Source organism: Lontra canadensis, unplaced genomic scaffold, assembly GCF_010015895.1.
Source record: "Lontra canadensis isolate GAN:19392208 unplaced genomic scaffold, GSC_riverotter_1.0 scaffold2, whole genome shotgun sequence".
Taxonomy (NCBI): domain Eukaryota; kingdom Metazoa; phylum Chordata; class Mammalia; order Carnivora; family Mustelidae; genus Lontra; species Lontra canadensis.
The window spans coordinates 39,382,798-39,402,376 of NW_022630996.1; the positions used below are offsets into that span (position 1 = coordinate 39,382,798).

The following is a 19,579-nucleotide window of genomic DNA, read 5'->3' on the forward strand; positions in this document are numbered from 1 at the left end:
ACACATCCTGTTTGGTCATACATTCCGATCATTCTTTGGACAGGATATTTCCTCTGCTTGGAATTCTAATACTTGCTCTCCAACCCATCTATGCCTTAACCTGGCAAAATCTCACTGATCTTAAAAATAAGAGGGAAACTGTCTTTTTTATTTATTTATTTTTCAAGTATAATTAACATGCAGTGTTATATTAGTTACAGGTGTGCAATATAGTGATTCAGCAACTCTATATCATTCAGGGCTCATCACAATACATGTACTCTTGATCCCCTTCCTCTATTTCCCCTATACACCACCCACCTCTCCTCTGGCAGCCACCAGTTTTCTATATTTAATAGTATTTGTTTGTTTGTTTTGTTTATTAAATTCCACATATGAGTGAAATCATACAATATCTGTCTCTCTGACTGACTTATTTCACTTATCATTATACCTCCTAGATCCATCCACATTGTTGCAAATGGCAAGATTTCATTCTTTCTATGGCTGAGTAATATTCCATTGTGTATATACACCACATCTTTTTTATCCATTCATCAGTCGATGGACACTTGGGTTGCTTCAATCTTGGTTATTGTAAATAATGCTGCAATAAATATAGGGGTACATTTATCTTTTCAAATTAGTGTTTTTACATACTTTGAGTAAATACCGAGTAGTGGAATTCCTGGATTGTACTGTAATTCTAATTTTAATTTTTTGAGGAACCTCCATTCTGTTTTTCACAGTGACTACACCAGGTTGCATTCCCACCAATAGTGGATGAGGGTTCCTTTTTCTCCATATCCTTGGCAATGCTTGTTATTTCCTGTGTGATACATACACACACACACACACACACACACATACAATGTATCTATTATATATACACAGTGGAATATTAGTCATAAAAAAGAATGGGATCTTGCCATTTGCGACAATAACCTAGAGGGTACTTTGTTAGATAAGTCAGACAGAGAAAGACAAATACTACAGGATTTCACTTACGTGTGGAATCTATAAAACAAGAAAAAAATGAATAAACAAAAAGCAGAAACTGATCCATAAATACAGAGAACAAGCTGATGGTTGCGAGAGGTGGGGAGATGGATAACGTGGGTGAAGGGGAGTGGGAGATACAGGCTTCTGGTTATGAAGAATAACTCATGGGGATAAAGGTAAAGCACAGGGAATACAGGCAATTGTATTATAACAGTGCTGTATGGTAAAAGATGGTATCTACATTTGTGGTGAGCATAGCATAGTGTATGAACTTGTTGAATCACTGTATTATACATCTGAAACTAATGTAACATAGTATGTTAACTCTACTTCAATAAAAATAAATAAGTGGATAAATAAATAAATGTAAAATAAATAAATAAGAGGTAAAATGCTGCCATCTTGGAAAAGTCTTTCCTGGCTGCCTCTAACCAGCCTAGGTATTGTTTCCTATCCTCCCTTTGAACTGAAGGCCCGAGTGAGGGCCATAATCTTAGTGGAACTGGGATTGTTGGTCTTTATGACCTCTAGAAGTCAACTCTTTGAGGGAAAGGCTCCCGTCTTTCTCTGTTGCATTGGGACCCAACAGGGTATCTTGCACAGAGCTCTGCTTCAATGGAAGTAACTGACTGTCTGCAAGACAGCTCTGCTGGGGTTGATTCTCATGCATGCAACAATACAACAATAGTTATAATTTCTAATAGTCATTAAGAACTTTTATTGTGCCAAGACATTATCGTAAGCACTTTCTTTACATATATTAACCCATTCAATCCTCATGACTATCCAGTAAGTAAGATCTATTACAGCCATTTCCAAAGGATGAATTGAGATATAGAGAAGCAGAATAGAAAAGCAGACTATATTATCCTGGGGCTCGGACCTCCAGCCATCACAATCTATTGCCTGGAAGTGCATCAGTCCTATTTCCTGGATCCCTGGAGAAGTCCTGCTTCACACATCCTTCTCAAAGCCCTTTGTTAAGCTCTCCTTCTATTAAGGTAATTTATTCATATCCTTCCAACTCCTCCCATACCCTATCCTTTTTTTCCCTCTAAATTAAGGCAGAAATGATTTCTATTGCTTACAACAGAATCCTAAGTGATATTCCTATTAAATCCCAATCTCCAAGGCTGGAGCCAGGGTGGCTGTAAGGTTTACCGAGCTCCACAGGGCATTCTGATGCACATATCAGTACTGGGAAGCACAAATTTGGGCAGCAGTTCCAAAACATGGAGAGCATGAATACCTTCCTGGAAGCTTCTATATTGATTTTGATTTCTATATTGATTCTCTCTAAGAGAAGACTTCTATATTGATTTTGACCCAGTCTACATGGATTTTGATCCAGTCTATGTGGATTTTCTTGCTGTAGGCTTCCAAGACACCCAGAAGTCTACCCATGGATGGTACTCATCTCTCTAGCTGGCCCAGAGCATCTTCCCAACTGCTCATTTTGACCCAGTCCTCCTTGCTACATCTTCCCTGGCACTCATTTCTTGGCTTTCTATGTTGGCCCCCACCACCCACCCTGAGCCATCCTTGTGTGGACAACCCAATTAGGTATACTGCTCTGACTTTGCCCTAGCACTATTGGCTAGGACTTTGTATTCATCCTCTGGCATCTGGAAGCCACAGCTCCACATAAAATGGCTCTTTCCCCCAAACAAGTCAAATCCCATGGAGGTCAGCCATATTGGCCAGACTGGCTGGTCGGCCTCCCACCAGGGCAGGAGAATCAAACATGATGGGTCCATCTGTCCATCGTCCTGATACTTCCTACAGACCAACACCGTATTTTTAAAAAATCTCTTAAAAGAGAATCAAAATTCAGGACTTAATTATGGATAGAAATTTTAGGTTAACATCCACCTCATATTCTTTTTTGCTTCAAAATACATTTTCCCCCTTCCTTTTGTCTTTGGTGCAGATGAAAACCTAAGACTATTCTCTATAGGATAAGGTTTCCACTATTAAAAGCCATCTCCATGTCACCTAATTGCTTGTTCTTCCTCCCACTAAATAATTCTTGTTCTTTTAACTTTTTAAAATAGATCTTATTTCCAATCCTTAATTCGTCTTCATTATTCTTCTTGAAACCCTTTTAAAATTCTCCAAATACCTCTTAGTTTCAAAAAGCTTGAAGTACCCAATAGAATTGAATCAAATCAAGGAAAACTTAATGCTTCTATTAAATTTCTAGGGGGAAAAAAGATTGGGTGAGTATATCCATTTAATTCCTCATTCTTGTTAGTAAACTCCTTTCAGAACTAAATAGTGTTTGAATTAAGTGGTCCTGTATGTCCTTTGGAAAAGGCAAAGAATGCCCATCATTCTCTTTCTTCTCCTCGTTTTTTTTTTTTTCTCTCTCCTTCTAGAGTAAACATATTTAAATGTAAGTATTCAGTATAAGTATTCAAATGCACGTGTTCCAACTGATGAATAAAATTAATACACCTGAAAGGCAGACAGAACTAAGGAGGTGGTAGAAATGAAAGACTGTCTAGCAAAATGTCTTCAATCATTTTTGCATTATAATCTTTCTTTGGAGCTGTTATACATTTTTTCCTTCCTAATCATCTCTCCCAAATGGGATTTTAGTACTACAGATAGACTATATATCTGTTTGTGTTCTATATGTGGATCTGTGCTTACATAGTACAAGAGTGTACTCCCTTAAGAACGGATGTTCCCCCCTCACCCTTGGGGTTAATATCACCCTGACTGAGAACTCATTGTCTGATGGGATCAGTGGGGCCTTCAGAATGCTTTTAACATTTGTTCTCCTACAGGAAGGTAGAATATGTATCTTGGCCTCCTTCTTATAGACAAGAAAGCTGCAGTTCGAGTGGTAAATTAGCTTGCTCACAGTCCTACCCAGGGCTAACAGCAGATTTAGGAAACACACTCACTGATTTCAGGTCCAATACTCATGCCTCTATATGGTGATGATGCCATAAAATCTGGAAGTCTGTTCTCTATTATTTTAAAAAACTGCCTAATTAAGCATTTCTAAAAGACCCCCCCCCAAAAAAAAATAATTCCCCATATGGTAATAAATAAGAGTGGAAGTGCCTTATTAATAAATATCCTTGCTTTTGAATTCTTTTTCTGGTGAATTAGTCCATGTTACAAATCCTTGAGTTAGCTTTATGGTGCTTCCAACAGCCCTGCCATGAGACATGCTTGGGCTGTTCAGGGCTGTGCACCCAAGACGTTGTTTTTGTTCCCTAGGCCAGGGCCCATCCAGCCATTGCTCTTCTTGCACAAACAATCTTTGTTTTTGCTTCTGGACCTTTTATTATGACAATGTTCATACATACAGAAAAACTGAAACCTTTTACAGCAAACACTCATACACACCACTTAGGTTCTGTAATATCTGCTGTACCTGCTTTATGATCTACTTATTTATTCATCCCTCTCTCTACCCATTAATTCAACTCTTTTAGGGGATGTATTTCCTAGTAAGCTGCACACATAGCCCTCTTTCCCCCAAATGCATCAGCATGCAAATCATTCATCAGAATTCAATAACATATAGACTCTTTCACAGGTGGGTAATACCAGCTTTGTTCTTGAACTTAAAGAATGCAAGTTTGTTTACAGGTTCAGGAGGCATTCCTGGACCAACAGATTCTACATACCTCTTTAATTTCCTGCTTATGGAGTGGGCCACCTTTTCTAACAGGCTACCATGCCTTGATAGGAGAAGAGTGGCCATGAGAAAGCTGGTGAAAGAGTACTTACCTGCTTATTGCTCACTGCCTTGGCCTCGTCCATCACTTTACACGTGTTAGACATGAAGGCCAAAATGTTTCTTAAAATGACTCGGGGATCAAATTCATCCTGAATAACAGGCCTAAAATTCCCTCTCTTCTGCTAACATCTCTATAGTGCTTGGGAGATGGTAGAAATTAAAGACCGGTGCTTTCCATATGTAAATGCCAGGCACTGTTCAGTGTTTTACATATATTAACTCACTCTTCCAAGCTACTTACAGTGCAAGACTAGGGCCTGGCAAACTTTTTCTGGCAAGGCCTAGTTAGTCAAAACTTTAGCCTTTAAGGACCATAGTAGTTGAAACTGTCTGTTTCAAGTATGCAGCTTGCCATGAGCATGAAAGCAGCCATAGGCCATATGTAAAGGAATGAGCATTGCTGGGTTCCAGTGAAACTTGATTTACCAAAAACATCAACAGGCTCTAGTTTGCCCATGTCTCCACTACACTAACAAGTGTTAGAGTCTGTTCTTTACAATCGGTGTCAGGACATCTTGTTGTTAGCTCAAAACTCAGAGCCTGTCAATGCCTCCAAGGCCTTTTTGTTTAATGGTGGGTCAAATCATCTCTTTGTATTCGTGTCCTTCTATCTCTTACTGTACTGCAAAGGGAGAATCATTAATTTTTAAGCTATGAGATACTGGTGCCAACTTAAAGATCGAACTGAACTAAGGCAGAAAACGGTTGAAGTACGCTGTTAAACAGACTACGACTCAAACCTTAAGGGATCTGACCTGCATCCTTGAAATGAAAGGTACTGTGGAAGTATTGTTAAGCATGGTCTTTGAGATGTCATGGAACCCTGAGGACCATAAGAGCAAAGGGACAAACCAGAAAAGTGTAATTACAGACTTGGTAGAAATACCCAGGGAGATAGGAGAACGATTCATCAAATAATCGATGTGTAATTACCTAGAAGGACACAAGGTGCTGGATGGCAACCAATATGCCTTTGTCTGGCTGTGCCAAGGCTATTCAATTTCCTTCCAAGTGAATGGGGAGATGACACTGGCTATGTAAATAAGGAGGAAGAAAGAGATACCATCACTAAAGTAAAGCTCGCTATTGTGTCCAACAAGAGAGGGAGGTGCTGTGTACTTAGAGCTAATGTCAAATGACGCTGTGATTTGTTAAAGGACACAGCCAAAGGTGATGGATTACCAATGGCTCAGTGTCAGCCTGGAGAAGATGAGGGGAGTAGTAGATTAAGACAAGGAGGTGGGGCCAGGAGAGTACCAGCCCTGGACCAACCTTTATTAGCAAACTAGCCACCTACAATCCTGAATTGAGAAATGATCATGAAGCACACAGAGAATCTACTGAGGAAAGAGACTACTGCCTTGGTATACAGAACTATAATTCAAAGTATTCCTGACATAATGATAATGGATTTGGTATTTTCATTAATGCAAACGTCCATCAAAAGGAAGAGTAAACTATCAAGGATTTGTGCATAGTCACAAGATAAGGAAAACATCTAAAAAGAGCTAGAGCTCATAATAATATGTATGGCATATGAACAAACATGAGTTATGAATCATATTAGAATGGAATTTAACTATTTTTAATTGTAACATAACACAACATAACACAACACTAAGAAATATAGCCAACTGGGGGTGGGTGGGTGGGTGTAGGAAACCAGGCTAAATTAAGCACTGACCATACTCGTACAAGGATTCATATTTGGCCTCTGCAACATTCCTGGCTACGAGAAAGCTAGACATAGCAAAGAAAGGCAAAAGCAAAATATTTTTAAAGGGTGGAAAATAACATTCAGGAGGAAGTACATCTAGACAACAAAAGAAGGCTATGGGGTGACTTGGCACCTCCTTTGAAGTCCACGAAGAGTCTAGCACAGTGCTAGGCAAACAGGAAGCATCATCAGGGCACAAAGCATCCTGATTCTTCCATCCTAGAGCACAGGGAAGGGAGCAGGACATAGAAAACAGAGGGTCCTCACACTTGACTGAGCGTCAGGATGAGCTCCAGGACTTGTTAAAACACAGATTTCTGGGCCCCATCTTTGAGTTTGCGATTCAGAAGGTCTGGGATAAGCCAGGGAATCTGCATTTCTTTCTTTCTTTTTCTTTTTTAAAAAAGATTTTATTTATTTATTTGAGAGAGAGAGAGAGAGAGAGAGACAGCTTGAGAGAAAGAGAGATCACAAGCAGGCGGGAGGGGTAAAAGGGAGAAGCAGACTCCCTGCCGAGCAAGGAGCCTGACTTAGGACTCCATCCCAGGACTCTGGGATCATGACCTGAGCTGAAGACAGACGCTCAACCAACTGAGCCACCCAGGCATCTAGAATCTGCATTTCTGACAAGTTCCCAGATGATGCTGTTGCTGCTAGTCCTGGGACCACAGCTGAGAAGCACTGGGTTAGAAGGCCAGTCCGAGGTTTGGTCTGAGTTTGACTCAGACTCCGCCCCTCTTGTGCTGCTGTCTCATCTCCTCTTGGAATTCCCATGAAGGATGACATGTGTAAAACTCCAACCCAGCACACAGGGCACAGCAAACCCTCCAAGGGTGTCCCATTCCTATGAAAAGCCTGACAATAAGCAAATAATTGGGCAGTATCCTTTAGGGTAGTCCCATTAAAACTGGCATGGTCAGAAATGATACCATCCACACTTTTCTGATGGGAAGTAGAGTCAAGTCTACAAATCTGCTTCAAATGTCTCATTGCTTGGTTAGCCAGGCTGTACAACCCGAGGAGACGAGGCTTGCCCCAGGCGAAGTGTGGTTTAACCTTTATCGGCATTATATCTCACTTAATGTTTAACCGGGTGAGTAAATATGAAACGTGTCTTTAAAACCTCACTAGGGCACCCAGAGCTTTGTACCTGGCTCCCCTTCCCAGAGAAGCCTGGCCACCGCTGAAATTTTGCTGGACCTGACCTCTGAGTCGCAGAGCAGGCAAACAGCAGGCTGCTCTTGATAGCAACAGCTGCGGAAGTGAGCCATTTGCTTCCTGTTTGGAAGTGTAAGGTTGGCCCCACGAAAGCCAGCACCTCATAACCACTGTGCCCCAGAGTCAGGACCGCCCCACCCCACCCCCCTTTACGGAGGAACGATGAATCTTGGGTTATGGCTGTCACAGGTGAGGTAAGTCACAGTGTTTGCCTAGCACTGTGCTAGGTAAGTGTAAGAGAGCATGTGGCGTAATCCCCGATGCTCTCAGTTGTTCTTTTCTTCCTAAAGCAACGAACGACACATGTAGTATTTCACCTCAAGTAATTCTGTAAAGGCATACACATTTTTGAGTTTGATTTTCAGAAATAAAAATCACCCAGAAGGATCAAGGCAGCTTCTCAAGAAATTTTACTTATTATCACTATTTAATCTCCCCATTCATTTTCCTTACTCGGTTTTAAGAAGAAACCTTCCACTTTTGCCTCAATTTATGTTTCAGCGTATATACTGTTTGGTGGCTCTCTCCAGTTCAGCCCACCTGTCCCCTTGGCTTGGAGCTCCTGAGTCTCTGAATTCTGTAACAGCTTGTCCTCAGGAACCCCTTATCCTTTGTTCACGGTATCACTTGGAAATAACTAAATATTTATAGGGGCAAACCTGCAAGGTCTACATTACATTAGAAGAAGTTCAAAGTACTCTAAAGAGAGTGACTTCTTTTTTGGAGGGCTAAGTATTTGGGCAGTACTTGCCAAGAAGAATTTTTTTGTTTAAAACTCTTGGTTCTGTATTTGGAAAAAAATAAAATTCACCTAAAATTTTTTTCTAACATGAGTTTTATTAGAAGATTTTCCCCCTTGACTATGGTAGACCTACAACCAAAGCAAGTCAAGCTCACATGAAATCACATCTAGAAAAAAGCCTGACTGCATTACAGAGTGAGCTGAAAGCCTAAGAGAGAAATATGATGGAAAAAGTCCTTTATTCTAGGTTGTGTCAGTGTGAAGGGGCGGGGGAGAAGGAGATCGGTGGAGAAAGTCTAGGATAAAAAGACCAGAAATATTTCTTACCAAGGAAGAAATAGCCTTCTGATTACTACACATAAAGCCAATTAAAAGGTAATGGGATTGATTTTTGTTTGTGGCTTACAAGATCAATCTCATTACTTTAGAGACATATCTTGTCCAAATGTCTTGAATTAGTAGTTTTCTTGTTCCCCCAAATGTACATAGGTTTAAAAACATTTATTATCAATGAATAAAATAAGAAAAGGAGGAGGGATTGAAGAATAGTAGAAAATCCCCTCTGAGTTCACTTGAAATCTGATTTGAAATGTACTGAGTTAGTTGAGACTGACATGGTTAATCAATGTGGCTTGTTAAGATCTTCCAGATATGCCTAGACAAGATAAATGCGTCAAGCTACAAGACTGTAAGACTGTGAAACCTAGGGATGGTGAATCAAAATTTTAAAAGTGTAATCATAAAGTGAAATTTTTTTGTAGGCCTAAAAGAATAGTTTTTACAAGTAAAGGTAGAAGAAAGTGAAATGGGCAGATATTTAAGGATACCTTAAAAAACAAAACAAAACAGAGAAAATGGAGCATTTAAAGTGATATTTAAAAAGTGAATACAATTCACTAGAAGGCAAAATAAGGTGTTACTGCAATTTACGATAGGCCACCGTCCTCTATACTTGGCTTAATTTCTGACGATCAAGAACAAAAAGCTGGTTTTGGTGAATGCTGGAAACCTCAGTTCTACAATTCACTTTCGTATTTCAAAAAACCAAAACTTTCCAAAATATATTGTTCTATGGTGAGAGAGAGGAAGTGAAGTTGCATAAAAGGGAGAACAATTTGAAATAATGGTATGTAGTTTTATTTCCCTTTTTTGAAATTGCTTTTTATATCGAAATTCACTCCAGCAATTTCAAAAAAGACAAATGACACCAAATCGTTTAGTCACAAAAGAATTTCTACTTATTGTGTATTCTTTAGGTAATTCTAGTGGAACCTGACTTTAAATTAGTCATGCAAGTAAATCTCGACATTCTGGCCTTTTGCAAAGGCCAAAAGAAATTTAGAATATTCCAGGAAAAAAAATATTAGTCTGTATTTAAGTAAGAACCTTAACCACTGCCAAAAGTCTAAGTCACTACCCTAATAACAGCATTGGGTAAATCTGATATGCTATTAGCAATAGTTTGAGAATTCTAAATTCCTTATGTTAGCAGTCTCTATTTTTTAAAAATAATTTTACCATATATTTACTGATTGCCCACTGCTGCTTGCCACTAGGTTCAATGCTAGGGAAGGCCATGCAATTATGACTGATGAAGTTTCTGGAACTTGTTTCCCTGGAGGGAGATGTGTAAGTGACAAGCAAACAATTAAATGCGGGAGAAATTATATTAGGTAGTGTATTAGGTACTACAAACAAAATAAACAGGATGATATGACAAAGAGCTGATGGTTGGAAGATGTTATTTATTTATTTGCTTGTTTGTTTGTTTATTTTCTACCATTCAGACTATGTCCTCCTCCTCTTACTCCCCCAGAGGAGGAGAAAAGTGATCATTTGATGGCAATGGGCAGTTGTGGAAAGAAGCCCTCAAGTCAGCTTCACGCTCAGAAGAGAGCACTGCTCACCACGGAGATGCTAATTTTTATGGGGTTCAGGGAAGGCTTTGTTATTAGGTGTCCTTTGGTCTGAAACCTGGACATGCAGAGAACACTGGAGAATTCCAGGGAAAGAGCAGATCTGAAGATCCTTCAAGAGCAACGCTGTGGTTTTTTTGATGAATGGGAGCAGAGGCTGATGGGGCTGTGCTCTGAGAAGAACCGTACAGACAGGGAAGTGACAGACACAGGAGCCCCCATCATGGCTCACTGGCAGAGCAAGAAGTTTTGCTTTTATTCTAAGAGTGACAGGAAGCTGTTGAAGCTGTTAGATTTATATTTAATAATGTTGGCTCCTGTTTGGTGAATGGTGTGTGTGTCTGTGTGTGTGTGTGTGTGTGTGTGTGCGTTGTGTGCGCATGTGCACGCGCGCGGGTGTGGGCTGCAGGGAGAGTGCCAGTGGTGGAAATGGGGAGATGAGGCAGGAGGCAGTTGACCAGCAATAATCCAAGCAAGAAATGAGCAGAACCCAAACCACATGGCAGTCGTGGAGAAGGAGGAAGTAGGCAAGTGCAAGTGCAAGACACAGTTGGAGGTAAATCTGACAATCGCTAGAGAAAAGGGTGAGGGCAGGAAGGGAGGGGTCCAGGTCCCTGAAGTTAGGTGCCAATTAATGGAATGGGGGTTCAGTTCTATTTTGAATGTTAGGTTACAGGTGGTGTGGGACGTTCACTTGAGGAGGTCAAGTAGGCAGATGGAGCCAGGTGTCGGGCCCAGGGAGAGGGTTTAGCTAAAGGTACACATTTGGGGGTCAACAGTCACAGTTCCTGCCAGACCACCTGGGCACAGATTCGGTAATTAATGAATTGCTTACGAAATGACTGACTGAGAATTGTCAGAAAGGTCAAGAGAGAATTTTGCTACTGGAAGATGTTTTGAATTTCTTGGCAAGGAGTGCTCAGGAAATGCTAGCAGCGTGCCAGGTGCTGTGGCTGCCCGATAAATATTAATTTACAGCGATGAATCTCAAGAAAGCAATGAACTGTTATTTCACGAACTGACCATGCCGGGCTTAATTGGCACCAGGGCTGTTGTTCAACTGCTTGTACCCTCTGTTCCTCATCCTCAACATCTTTTCTCCTGGTGATTTAATTCCTGACACAGGCATCTTGCTTTGTTGTTGATCCTTTTTGGCTCTCGCATTCAGAGAACACCATCATTGTTCTGACTCCATCCCATCTCAGAGCCTCCCCTTCACAGGTTTCTGAATCTGCTTTGAATCATGAACTCTGAGTACCTATTATGTGCCAAGCACTCTTCTACACACTTGACACATATATGTCATTTACAGCACTCCATCAAGTAGATACTGGCCCTTGGAGTAGAGGAGACCTTCACCTCCCTGAGAAAGTGAGTGCTTGGCTTTAAGATAGGTAAGTTAGAAAGTGGGAGAGCACGAGTTCAGAATAGGTCCAGCTGACCCTGTAGCCGGGCTCCCCTGCCTGGGTTGACAAGCTCATTGAATTTTGCCTGCTGAATCACGCTGTCCCCTCAAGCCACCTAATTCTCCAGCAAAGTCTATTAGGTGGTTGGTATCTGTTGATAGCTAGCCAGCATTCAAGCCATGTTGGCTTGTGTCCTTACCTTTGAGCAATAGTGTTCCATATCTCTGTAACTACACTCATCTGGTGTCCTCCTGTGGGTCCTTTTTGCATTCAGTGGGAAGACCCTAACCTGAAAGGGGCCCCTAGCCTGGGAGGTTATTAGTCATCAGAGAAACAAAAGAGATGGGGTATGTGAGTGACACAGCTAGGCAGGCTGGCCGGGGACAGGACGGCTGGGAGTAGAGAGGCTGAAGACTAAGAAGGAGGGCACCAGGAATGTGGATAGAAGGAAAGTGTGGACACTTAAAAGCTGGCTAAGGGTGAGACAACAAAGACAAAAAAAGCATTTACTCATGGTTCAAAAGAAATAGCCCGTACGGCATTATGTGATGTGTTGCTAGAGTTTCAGACTCTCTGGCCACATATGCCAGCTGAGGGCTTCCTAACTTCATTAGGCACACCCCCCGAGCAGGCAGGTGTGGCACAAGGCAGAGACATCTGCTCAAACAAGGCCTGTAGCAGAAGCAGTGGTTTTGAGGCATCCAAGAGGAGGCTGTGCCTTCCCTTGGAGGAGGCCAAGTCCTGGGAGGCCAAGCCACTCAGGCAGGAATTCCTCCCAGTTAATGTGGCCCTGGTAGACAAAGGGAGCTGAAGCTGCTCCTGCTGGCACCCATCTAAGGGGCACCTGTTCGGCCAACACATGTGACCCTTTATCGCCTGACACCTGCCTGGCTGGGTGGGCCCCATGCCGCCTGCAAAGGAAATGGAGCTGGTGAATATCCATTTCATGCGAGGTTTCCTATTAGAAATGGGGTGTGGAATTTCTAGAGGCCAGCAACGTATGAGTCCAGCATCAACCGGATCCCTCACTCATGAATCAAACCAACAAAGGTGAAAAGTTGGTTAAAAAGACAGACAAGAGGGAGACAAAGCTACACATGCACTATGTTCTTTAGTTCTAGCAGATGGGGATGGCTTGTGGCACGTGGCTCTACTTTGCTAAGATGTCTGTGGCATTGCCTTCCGATGCAAGGGCAACAGTAAAGAGATTTGTGGTCCCTTCAGATCCCCCTGGATGTCTGAGGAGTTGCAGCTGAACCCTACGAAGAGCTTCTGTGAAGCCAACCTACATTTACCCATCTCCACTGCCAACATTCCGTCTGGCTCAGAGGACAAGTGACATGGTTCCAAAGATTTTGAGAAGCAAAGAAGTGCGCCCTCTATCTTACATGTACAGACACGTGCGCACGAGTGCACACGCGGAGCTAAATTAGTAGCTCTATCTTTAATTACATACATCATGATTTTGTTCTCTTTTGAGGTGACACTCAAAGTATCAATTGCCTAGTTCTTTGCTATATTCCTAACACCTAGACCAAAGTCAGAACACAGTAGGCTTTCCATATATACTTGTTGAATAAATGAACAAATGGCTATTTACTGTCCCCCTAGTTTTAAATTCTGGTACCCAATTTTGCCTGGAAACTTTTTATTAGTGGCCCTAGGAAAAGTCCTTAGTGATGTTTTAGTTTTACAAACATTCTTTTCCCAGAGACATTTGAATTCCCTTAACTTCCTGCATGGGCTCTATTTTTTCTCTTGGAGAAATACTAGATGTGAAATAGTATTAAAGGAATTTTTTGTTTAAAGATTTATTTAAGGGAGTGAGAGCATGAGTGTGTACAGGGCAGTGGGGGTGAGGGGGCAGGCAGAGGGACAGAATCTCAAGCGGACTCCATACTGATCGTGGAGCACCATGCAGGGCTTGATCTCACGATCCTGAGATCATGACCTGAGCTGAAACAGAGTTGGATGCTTAACTGACTGAGCCATCCAGATGCCCCAGGATTGAAAGAATTTTTTTTAAGATTTTATTTATTTATTTGACAGACAGAGATCACAAGTAGGCGGGGGTTAGGGGAGAGCAGGCTCCCTGTTGAGCAGAGACCCAGATGCGGGGCTCTATCCCAGGACCCTGAGATCATGACCTTAGCTGAAGGCAGAGGCTTAACCCACTGAACCACCCAGGTCCCCCTAAAATAATTTTTAACAATTTATTTCTTACATATCCCCTTACTCTATTCCAAACATCTTATTAAACATTTTGTCTTTATCCTATTCTTTCCTTATCTAGATATTATTGAATAACCAAAGGACAAAAGTCATCAGGGTTGGTGGCAGAACAAGATAAAACTACCAGATAAGGAGTGGACCTCATCCTGGATTTTTCCTTAGGGATCAGATGGTTTCTCTTCTCAAGCCATATTTTTGGGATAGGAATGTCTACTCTGTGTCAATATTCAGATTACTTGATGAATTTCCGTGTCCTTCAACAGAAGTACACTTTTCTGTAGAAACATTTATTACACAGTGATAAGTTGTCTCTGGGTGTGGGCATATGTGTATCTTTGAGGAGGCAGGTTCAAAACCAGATCCTGTCAAGTCTGGTAGCCAGAAAGTACTGATGTTCAAGGCTGAATCTCAAGAGGGTTGGAGTTGGAGCCTTTTCCTCCTGGTAAAGCAGATGTGAGACTTTAAAAGGCATCTGCTACTCTATATTTAATCTAAATCAAAATATAAAAAATAAGCAAGGACCCAAGGACCTTTGTTTGAAGGATGTTAGTTTGACTATTACAGAAACTGATGGGTATAAAAATAGAAAATAGAGCCTTAGACCTGCCTTTCAATCTTGCCAACATCCCAGATGATAAGAGAACTGATTAGTGAGGGACTACTGGGGAAACTTCTCTGGGCTGGTAAGCATTTTTATGAGTTAATATATTTTTAAGCTCATCTCCAAGAATGAAAAAAACAGTCACTTTTCTTGTAGGGATTTTTTTTTAATGTCAAGTAAATGTGAGAGGGCATAAAGGTTTGTTAAATATAAGTGTTGAGAGTACCCAGATATTTATTATTCTCTGTGTTCTCTCTGTTGGAAGCGTTCCATAAGAAAAAATGATGACAGAATCAAAACAGCAGAAACAAGGAAAACAACCAAAATACGTGTGTGTGTGTTGGGGGGGGGTGTTAGAGAAGGAGGCTTAATTGCCTCTGCAATGTTTAAAAACATGAGACCTGGGGCGCCTGGGTGGCTCAGTGGGCTAAGCCTCTGCCTTCAGCTCAGGTCATGATCCCAGGGTCCTGGGATCAAGCCCCACATTGGGCTCTCTGCTCCGCAGGGAGCCTGCCTCCACCTCTCTCTCTGCCTGCCTCTCTGCCTACTTGTGATCTCTGTCTGTCAAATAAATAAATAAAATCTTTAAAAAAGAAAAAAACATGAGACCTCTGATTTCAAGTGAGTTTGTGAATATTTTTAAAAGTCACACCTGATTCCAAAGTATAGATGATTCAGACTTAAATTTGGTGACATACGAACGAACGTTAATGCAAACCAACTCCCAGGAAACCCAAAAGCCCTCCAATACCAACACAGCCCTGAAAATTCATCATATTTAACAAGGTGTGTCAGAAATAGCTGAGTACTGACCTCCCCAGCACAAATGATCCTCTTGGGACGAGGGGCCTCTTGCTGTAACTGATACACTGCCAAAAGAAAGAAAGAAAGAAAGAAAAAGATAATTATGATTAGAAAACTACCACACATACCAAGATGTCTTCAAATAGTCCCACCTAAGTGCCTCTGAAGAACAGCAAAAATTTCAAATAAAAAAACAAAGAGGATTCAGGCACAGCTTTAGACTGAATAAAGTCAGCTCATTTATATGGAAATTAGTTACCATGCATGTAAACTGGCAAAATTGATTTTTTATTCTTTTACAAGGCCAATTTAGTTTCATAATTGTTACTGGCATTGTTCATTTTATGGCTTTCTCGGAAGGTAGGATAAAAATTCTTTGGACTGTTTTGGAATTCTACCTGCGAGGACCAAAGCAGTAAGATCATTAAAGAGGATTCCTGAATTGAAATGCTCATGTCTCCTGATGTATCAGGAAAGACTGGTGTTAGCAGAGGGGTGCCATTTTCTGAAACGTTACAGTTATGTACCAAGACACCGCTGATTTTGTGAGTGAGGGAAACCCCAAGCCCTTTCTCTTTTCATGAGTTCCATTTTTTGGTCGGCCTATCACCATGCATTCTCATCTCTGTGACTGGATCCCACCCACTGGCATTCCTCTTTCTTGGGCCCCTTAATATCTTAACTCTCTTATATCCTGCTTTAAAAAAAAAAAAAAGATTTTATTTATTTGACAGAGAGAGAGAGCGCACAAGCAGGGGTAGCAGCAGAGAGAGAGGGAGAAGCATGCTCCCCACTGAGGGGGGAGCCCGATGCAGGGCTCAATCCTAGGACCCTGGGAGGCAGATGCCCAACCAACTGAGCCACCCAGGAGCCCCTTTTACCCTGCGTTAAAGACAGACTTTCAGGCCTGGACATGGAGGTAATTGTATATAAAAATAAAATTTATCAGCCTATTACGTGTGCTTTTTGGGACTATAACGAGTGATTTTCTACTGCTCAGCTAGTCTGGTTATTTCTCTTAGAGGTAAGCCACCCTATGGTGGTACCTGTGAGTTCTACGTCTTTGAAAACCAAGCTGATGTTATCTTTACCATCTTGAAGAAAGAAGAATTCACTTAAGATGGCATAAATCTGTGAAAAGTTAAAATTCAATCATATAAAATATTTCTAGTAAAGATAGTAACATAAGCAAAAATTTCTGATTCATTTTGGGTCTAAAAATAAAAAATAATTAAGTGAAATACATATGGTCATGTAGAAACAGGGTTGGAAATGATGGGATGCATTTCATAAGTATGGCTTCTCAATGCCTTAGCTCAATATGGTTATTTTCTTACCTAATTAAGTGTAGACTGCCCAGCTTCCACACAGAGGAGAAACCATCTAATCCTCATGTAGATGTTTTAATGCACCACATTTCTAAGTTGGGTTGCCCACACTAATGACGATGCCTGCGCCACCTAAGAGTAATTGTACCCACGTATGGCAGGTAGAGACAGAGAAGGCTTCTTGTCAAAGAGGAAACACAAGGAAGAACTGGCCAAAGAAAGCCAAACAATTGTGGGTGTCCCACCAACCATCCCAGTAGTGCCCATGCTCTCCTTAAATCAGGAGAGAGGCTGCATGGAATCCTTTCTACCTCTTGAATCAGTCCCAATACCTATTAACTGCTTTCCTTAGTGTTGCTATTAAGGACTGTCATGAGACCCAAAAGGACCAGCTCCTAAAATCGCAGAGTGTTCCAGACAAGGTGAATTACAGAACCCACATCCGGAGAATCCTGCCCCCTCTTCTCTTCCCATCACCAATGCCTCGTGAAGCAACAGTTATACGTGGGGGTAGGCTGGATGTCATTTTTAATGCCTCCCTTGGAGGTGACAAAGGAAGTACCTGTGTTATAAGACAGAAGCATTTGTTGCTAAGTGTGCCTTTGCAATTCATATCAGCAAATATTTGAACATCTGCTACACACCAGATATCACAGTCAGCATTATGTGGAGGCTTTTATGATAAATAGAGAGAAAGGGGGAAGAGAAGAGAACTAGTGTATCAAGTGCCTGTCGTGTGCCAGGAATAATATTTTATTGAATCTTCAGGAGAATGCAGAAGAAAGAATGTTGTGTTATTATCATTCTTATTTTTTAGATGAGGAAACAAGTACAGAAAAGTTAAATATCTGTCCTGGGGCATCCACGCATCCTTTTGAGTCCAGAGCCCTCCTTATTTTTCTGTGTCTCAGGGCCTTTGCCCTTGCTATTGCCTCCACCTGGATTGCTCTTTCCCAAGAGAGCCATGTGGCTCCCTCTCTTCCTTCATTCAGGTCTTCCCTGACACTGTCTTATGTTTCTTCACTCATCACTATCAACACATTTTGTTTATTTTGTGTTCGTCTCCCTTGGCCAAAGTGTAAGCTTTTTGAGGACAGGGACTTTGTTAGATCCACTGTGGCACCTTCAGCACCTAGAACGGTGCTTGGCACAGGGTAGATGCTTGATTCTGTATCTGGTGAACAAACGGACCATATCCAATGACTCATGGGTCACAACCCATGTCTTCAAGGAGATTCTGACCCAATGAGAGAGACTTGTGTAGAGAAACAAAACCAGGATGGACCAAATGCTTTAATGAGGGGGAGAGGACAAAGTGGTTCTTTTTATTCAGGTGGCCAGATGGCTTCCCAAGGGGAGAAGCATAGAGCTCTTCTTGAAGCATTGGAGGGGTTTCTGCACGTAGAGAGAAGAAGGGCAGTTCCAGGTGAACACAGAGCCCCAACAGGGAAAGGGGATGGTATGTTTATTGATCAGTAAGGGTCCAGCGTGGTTGTTCCACCAAGATGGGCAGATGTAGGATGAGGTCACAGAAAGCTAAATCCTGCAGCTCAAGCCAAGGAGCATGGATGATCTTCTGTCTGCAGGGAGGAGGCGGTGACATTTTTTGAGCAGGGAGAGGACATGATCTGGTCTGTTTCAGAATAATAATAAGGGTAAGACTATTCAGAATAACAGAAGCTGCCATTTTGTGGACACCTACTATGTGCCAAACACCTTATCTACATCTTCTTGTTTAATCTTTCTGACAGACTTCCAGGGTAACTATTATTCTGCCCTGACTAATAAAAGTAGTGGAGATGCCAAGCTTTGAAGAAGCTCAAGGTCATACAAATAACATGATGGAATCGAGGTTGAAAGCCTGATTTCCCAGATTCCAAGGTCTGTATTTTTCAGCCTTGCCAGTTGTTCCCTAAACGACTTGCCAGAGTTCCATCTCAGGCAGCTGAGAGGTCCTGTGTGGGACTAGGGCTGCTCGCTGGCAGTGTTCACTCGGACAGTCTGGTGAAAAGCCCCCTAATATTTTTTTATAAAGCTCTATGGAGATTCTATTGCTCATCAGCCAGAAGTGGGGCCATTGTGCTTTGCCTCGCTGAAGGAAGGATCAAGGGAGGAGCCTTGGAGGCAGGGAACCAGGAGAGAACAGTATTTTAGTTGTACATCAAGGAGATGTTAAAACAACACTGGTGGAAACGTAGATAAGAAGGTGAGTTGACTGTGGAGGAGAAGACAGGGCTCAATGAAAGATGAATGGAGGGAAGGATCTTGAAACAATGAGAGATGGAGAAGCCATAAACAATCAAAGAGGATACAGGTGAAGGAACATTCTGGACAGGCTAAAGTCCATTGCTGCGTCCTCTGAGGACTCTCTCAGGTTTAGTAAAGAGCAATGCCATCGTTCGCTAGCCTCAGAAACAGTCTGATCCGGGGCAACTTTGAGGGGGTCCCTGTAAGCTTCTGGAGCCAGAGACGCCAGGTCTCCTTCCTTGTCTGTGGGCAGCACACATCATCGACTGACTGCCGTTTCTCAGTGAGCAGGTCTCAGGAACCGATCTGTTTGCTGCAGCTCTAAGCGACAGAATTTGGCAACTAGGCACAGAAGCTGTTGACCATCTGGATTATGTGTCTCCATAAAGATAATGAGATGGCAACCAACGGCAATGGTAGCCATATAAAAAAAATGGGCCCTAAATCCTATCTTAGCTTCGAGTGAGAGTCTCGGTCCCTCCTTTTCCAGGTTAGCTATAACAAAACCACTGTCCATGAAAAAAAAAAACTCTGAGGCACATTTAATACAAACTGGAACATGTCACTTAATTGGAAAGTGTCACTTCTTGAGTTTTTGTTATTGTTGTTGCTCAACAAACATATTTC

At 41.8% G+C, this 19,579-nt stretch overlaps 1 protein-coding gene and 1 pseudogene across 1 annotated transcript in view; both read right to left on the bottom strand.

Moving 5' to 3' along the window:
* Window positions 1-19,579, bottom strand: part of CHN2 (chimerin 2) — a 291,065-nt gene that overhangs the window by 119,088 nt on the left and 152,398 nt on the right. The window contains exon 3 of the mRNA XM_032872434.1: window positions 15,387-15,442. Coding sequence (XP_032728325.1) covers window positions 15,387-15,442 — 56 coding nt within the window. The remainder of the gene's footprint in view (window positions 1-15,386; window positions 15,443-19,579) is intronic.
* Window positions 10,198-10,330, bottom strand: LOC116879006 (annotated as a pseudogene).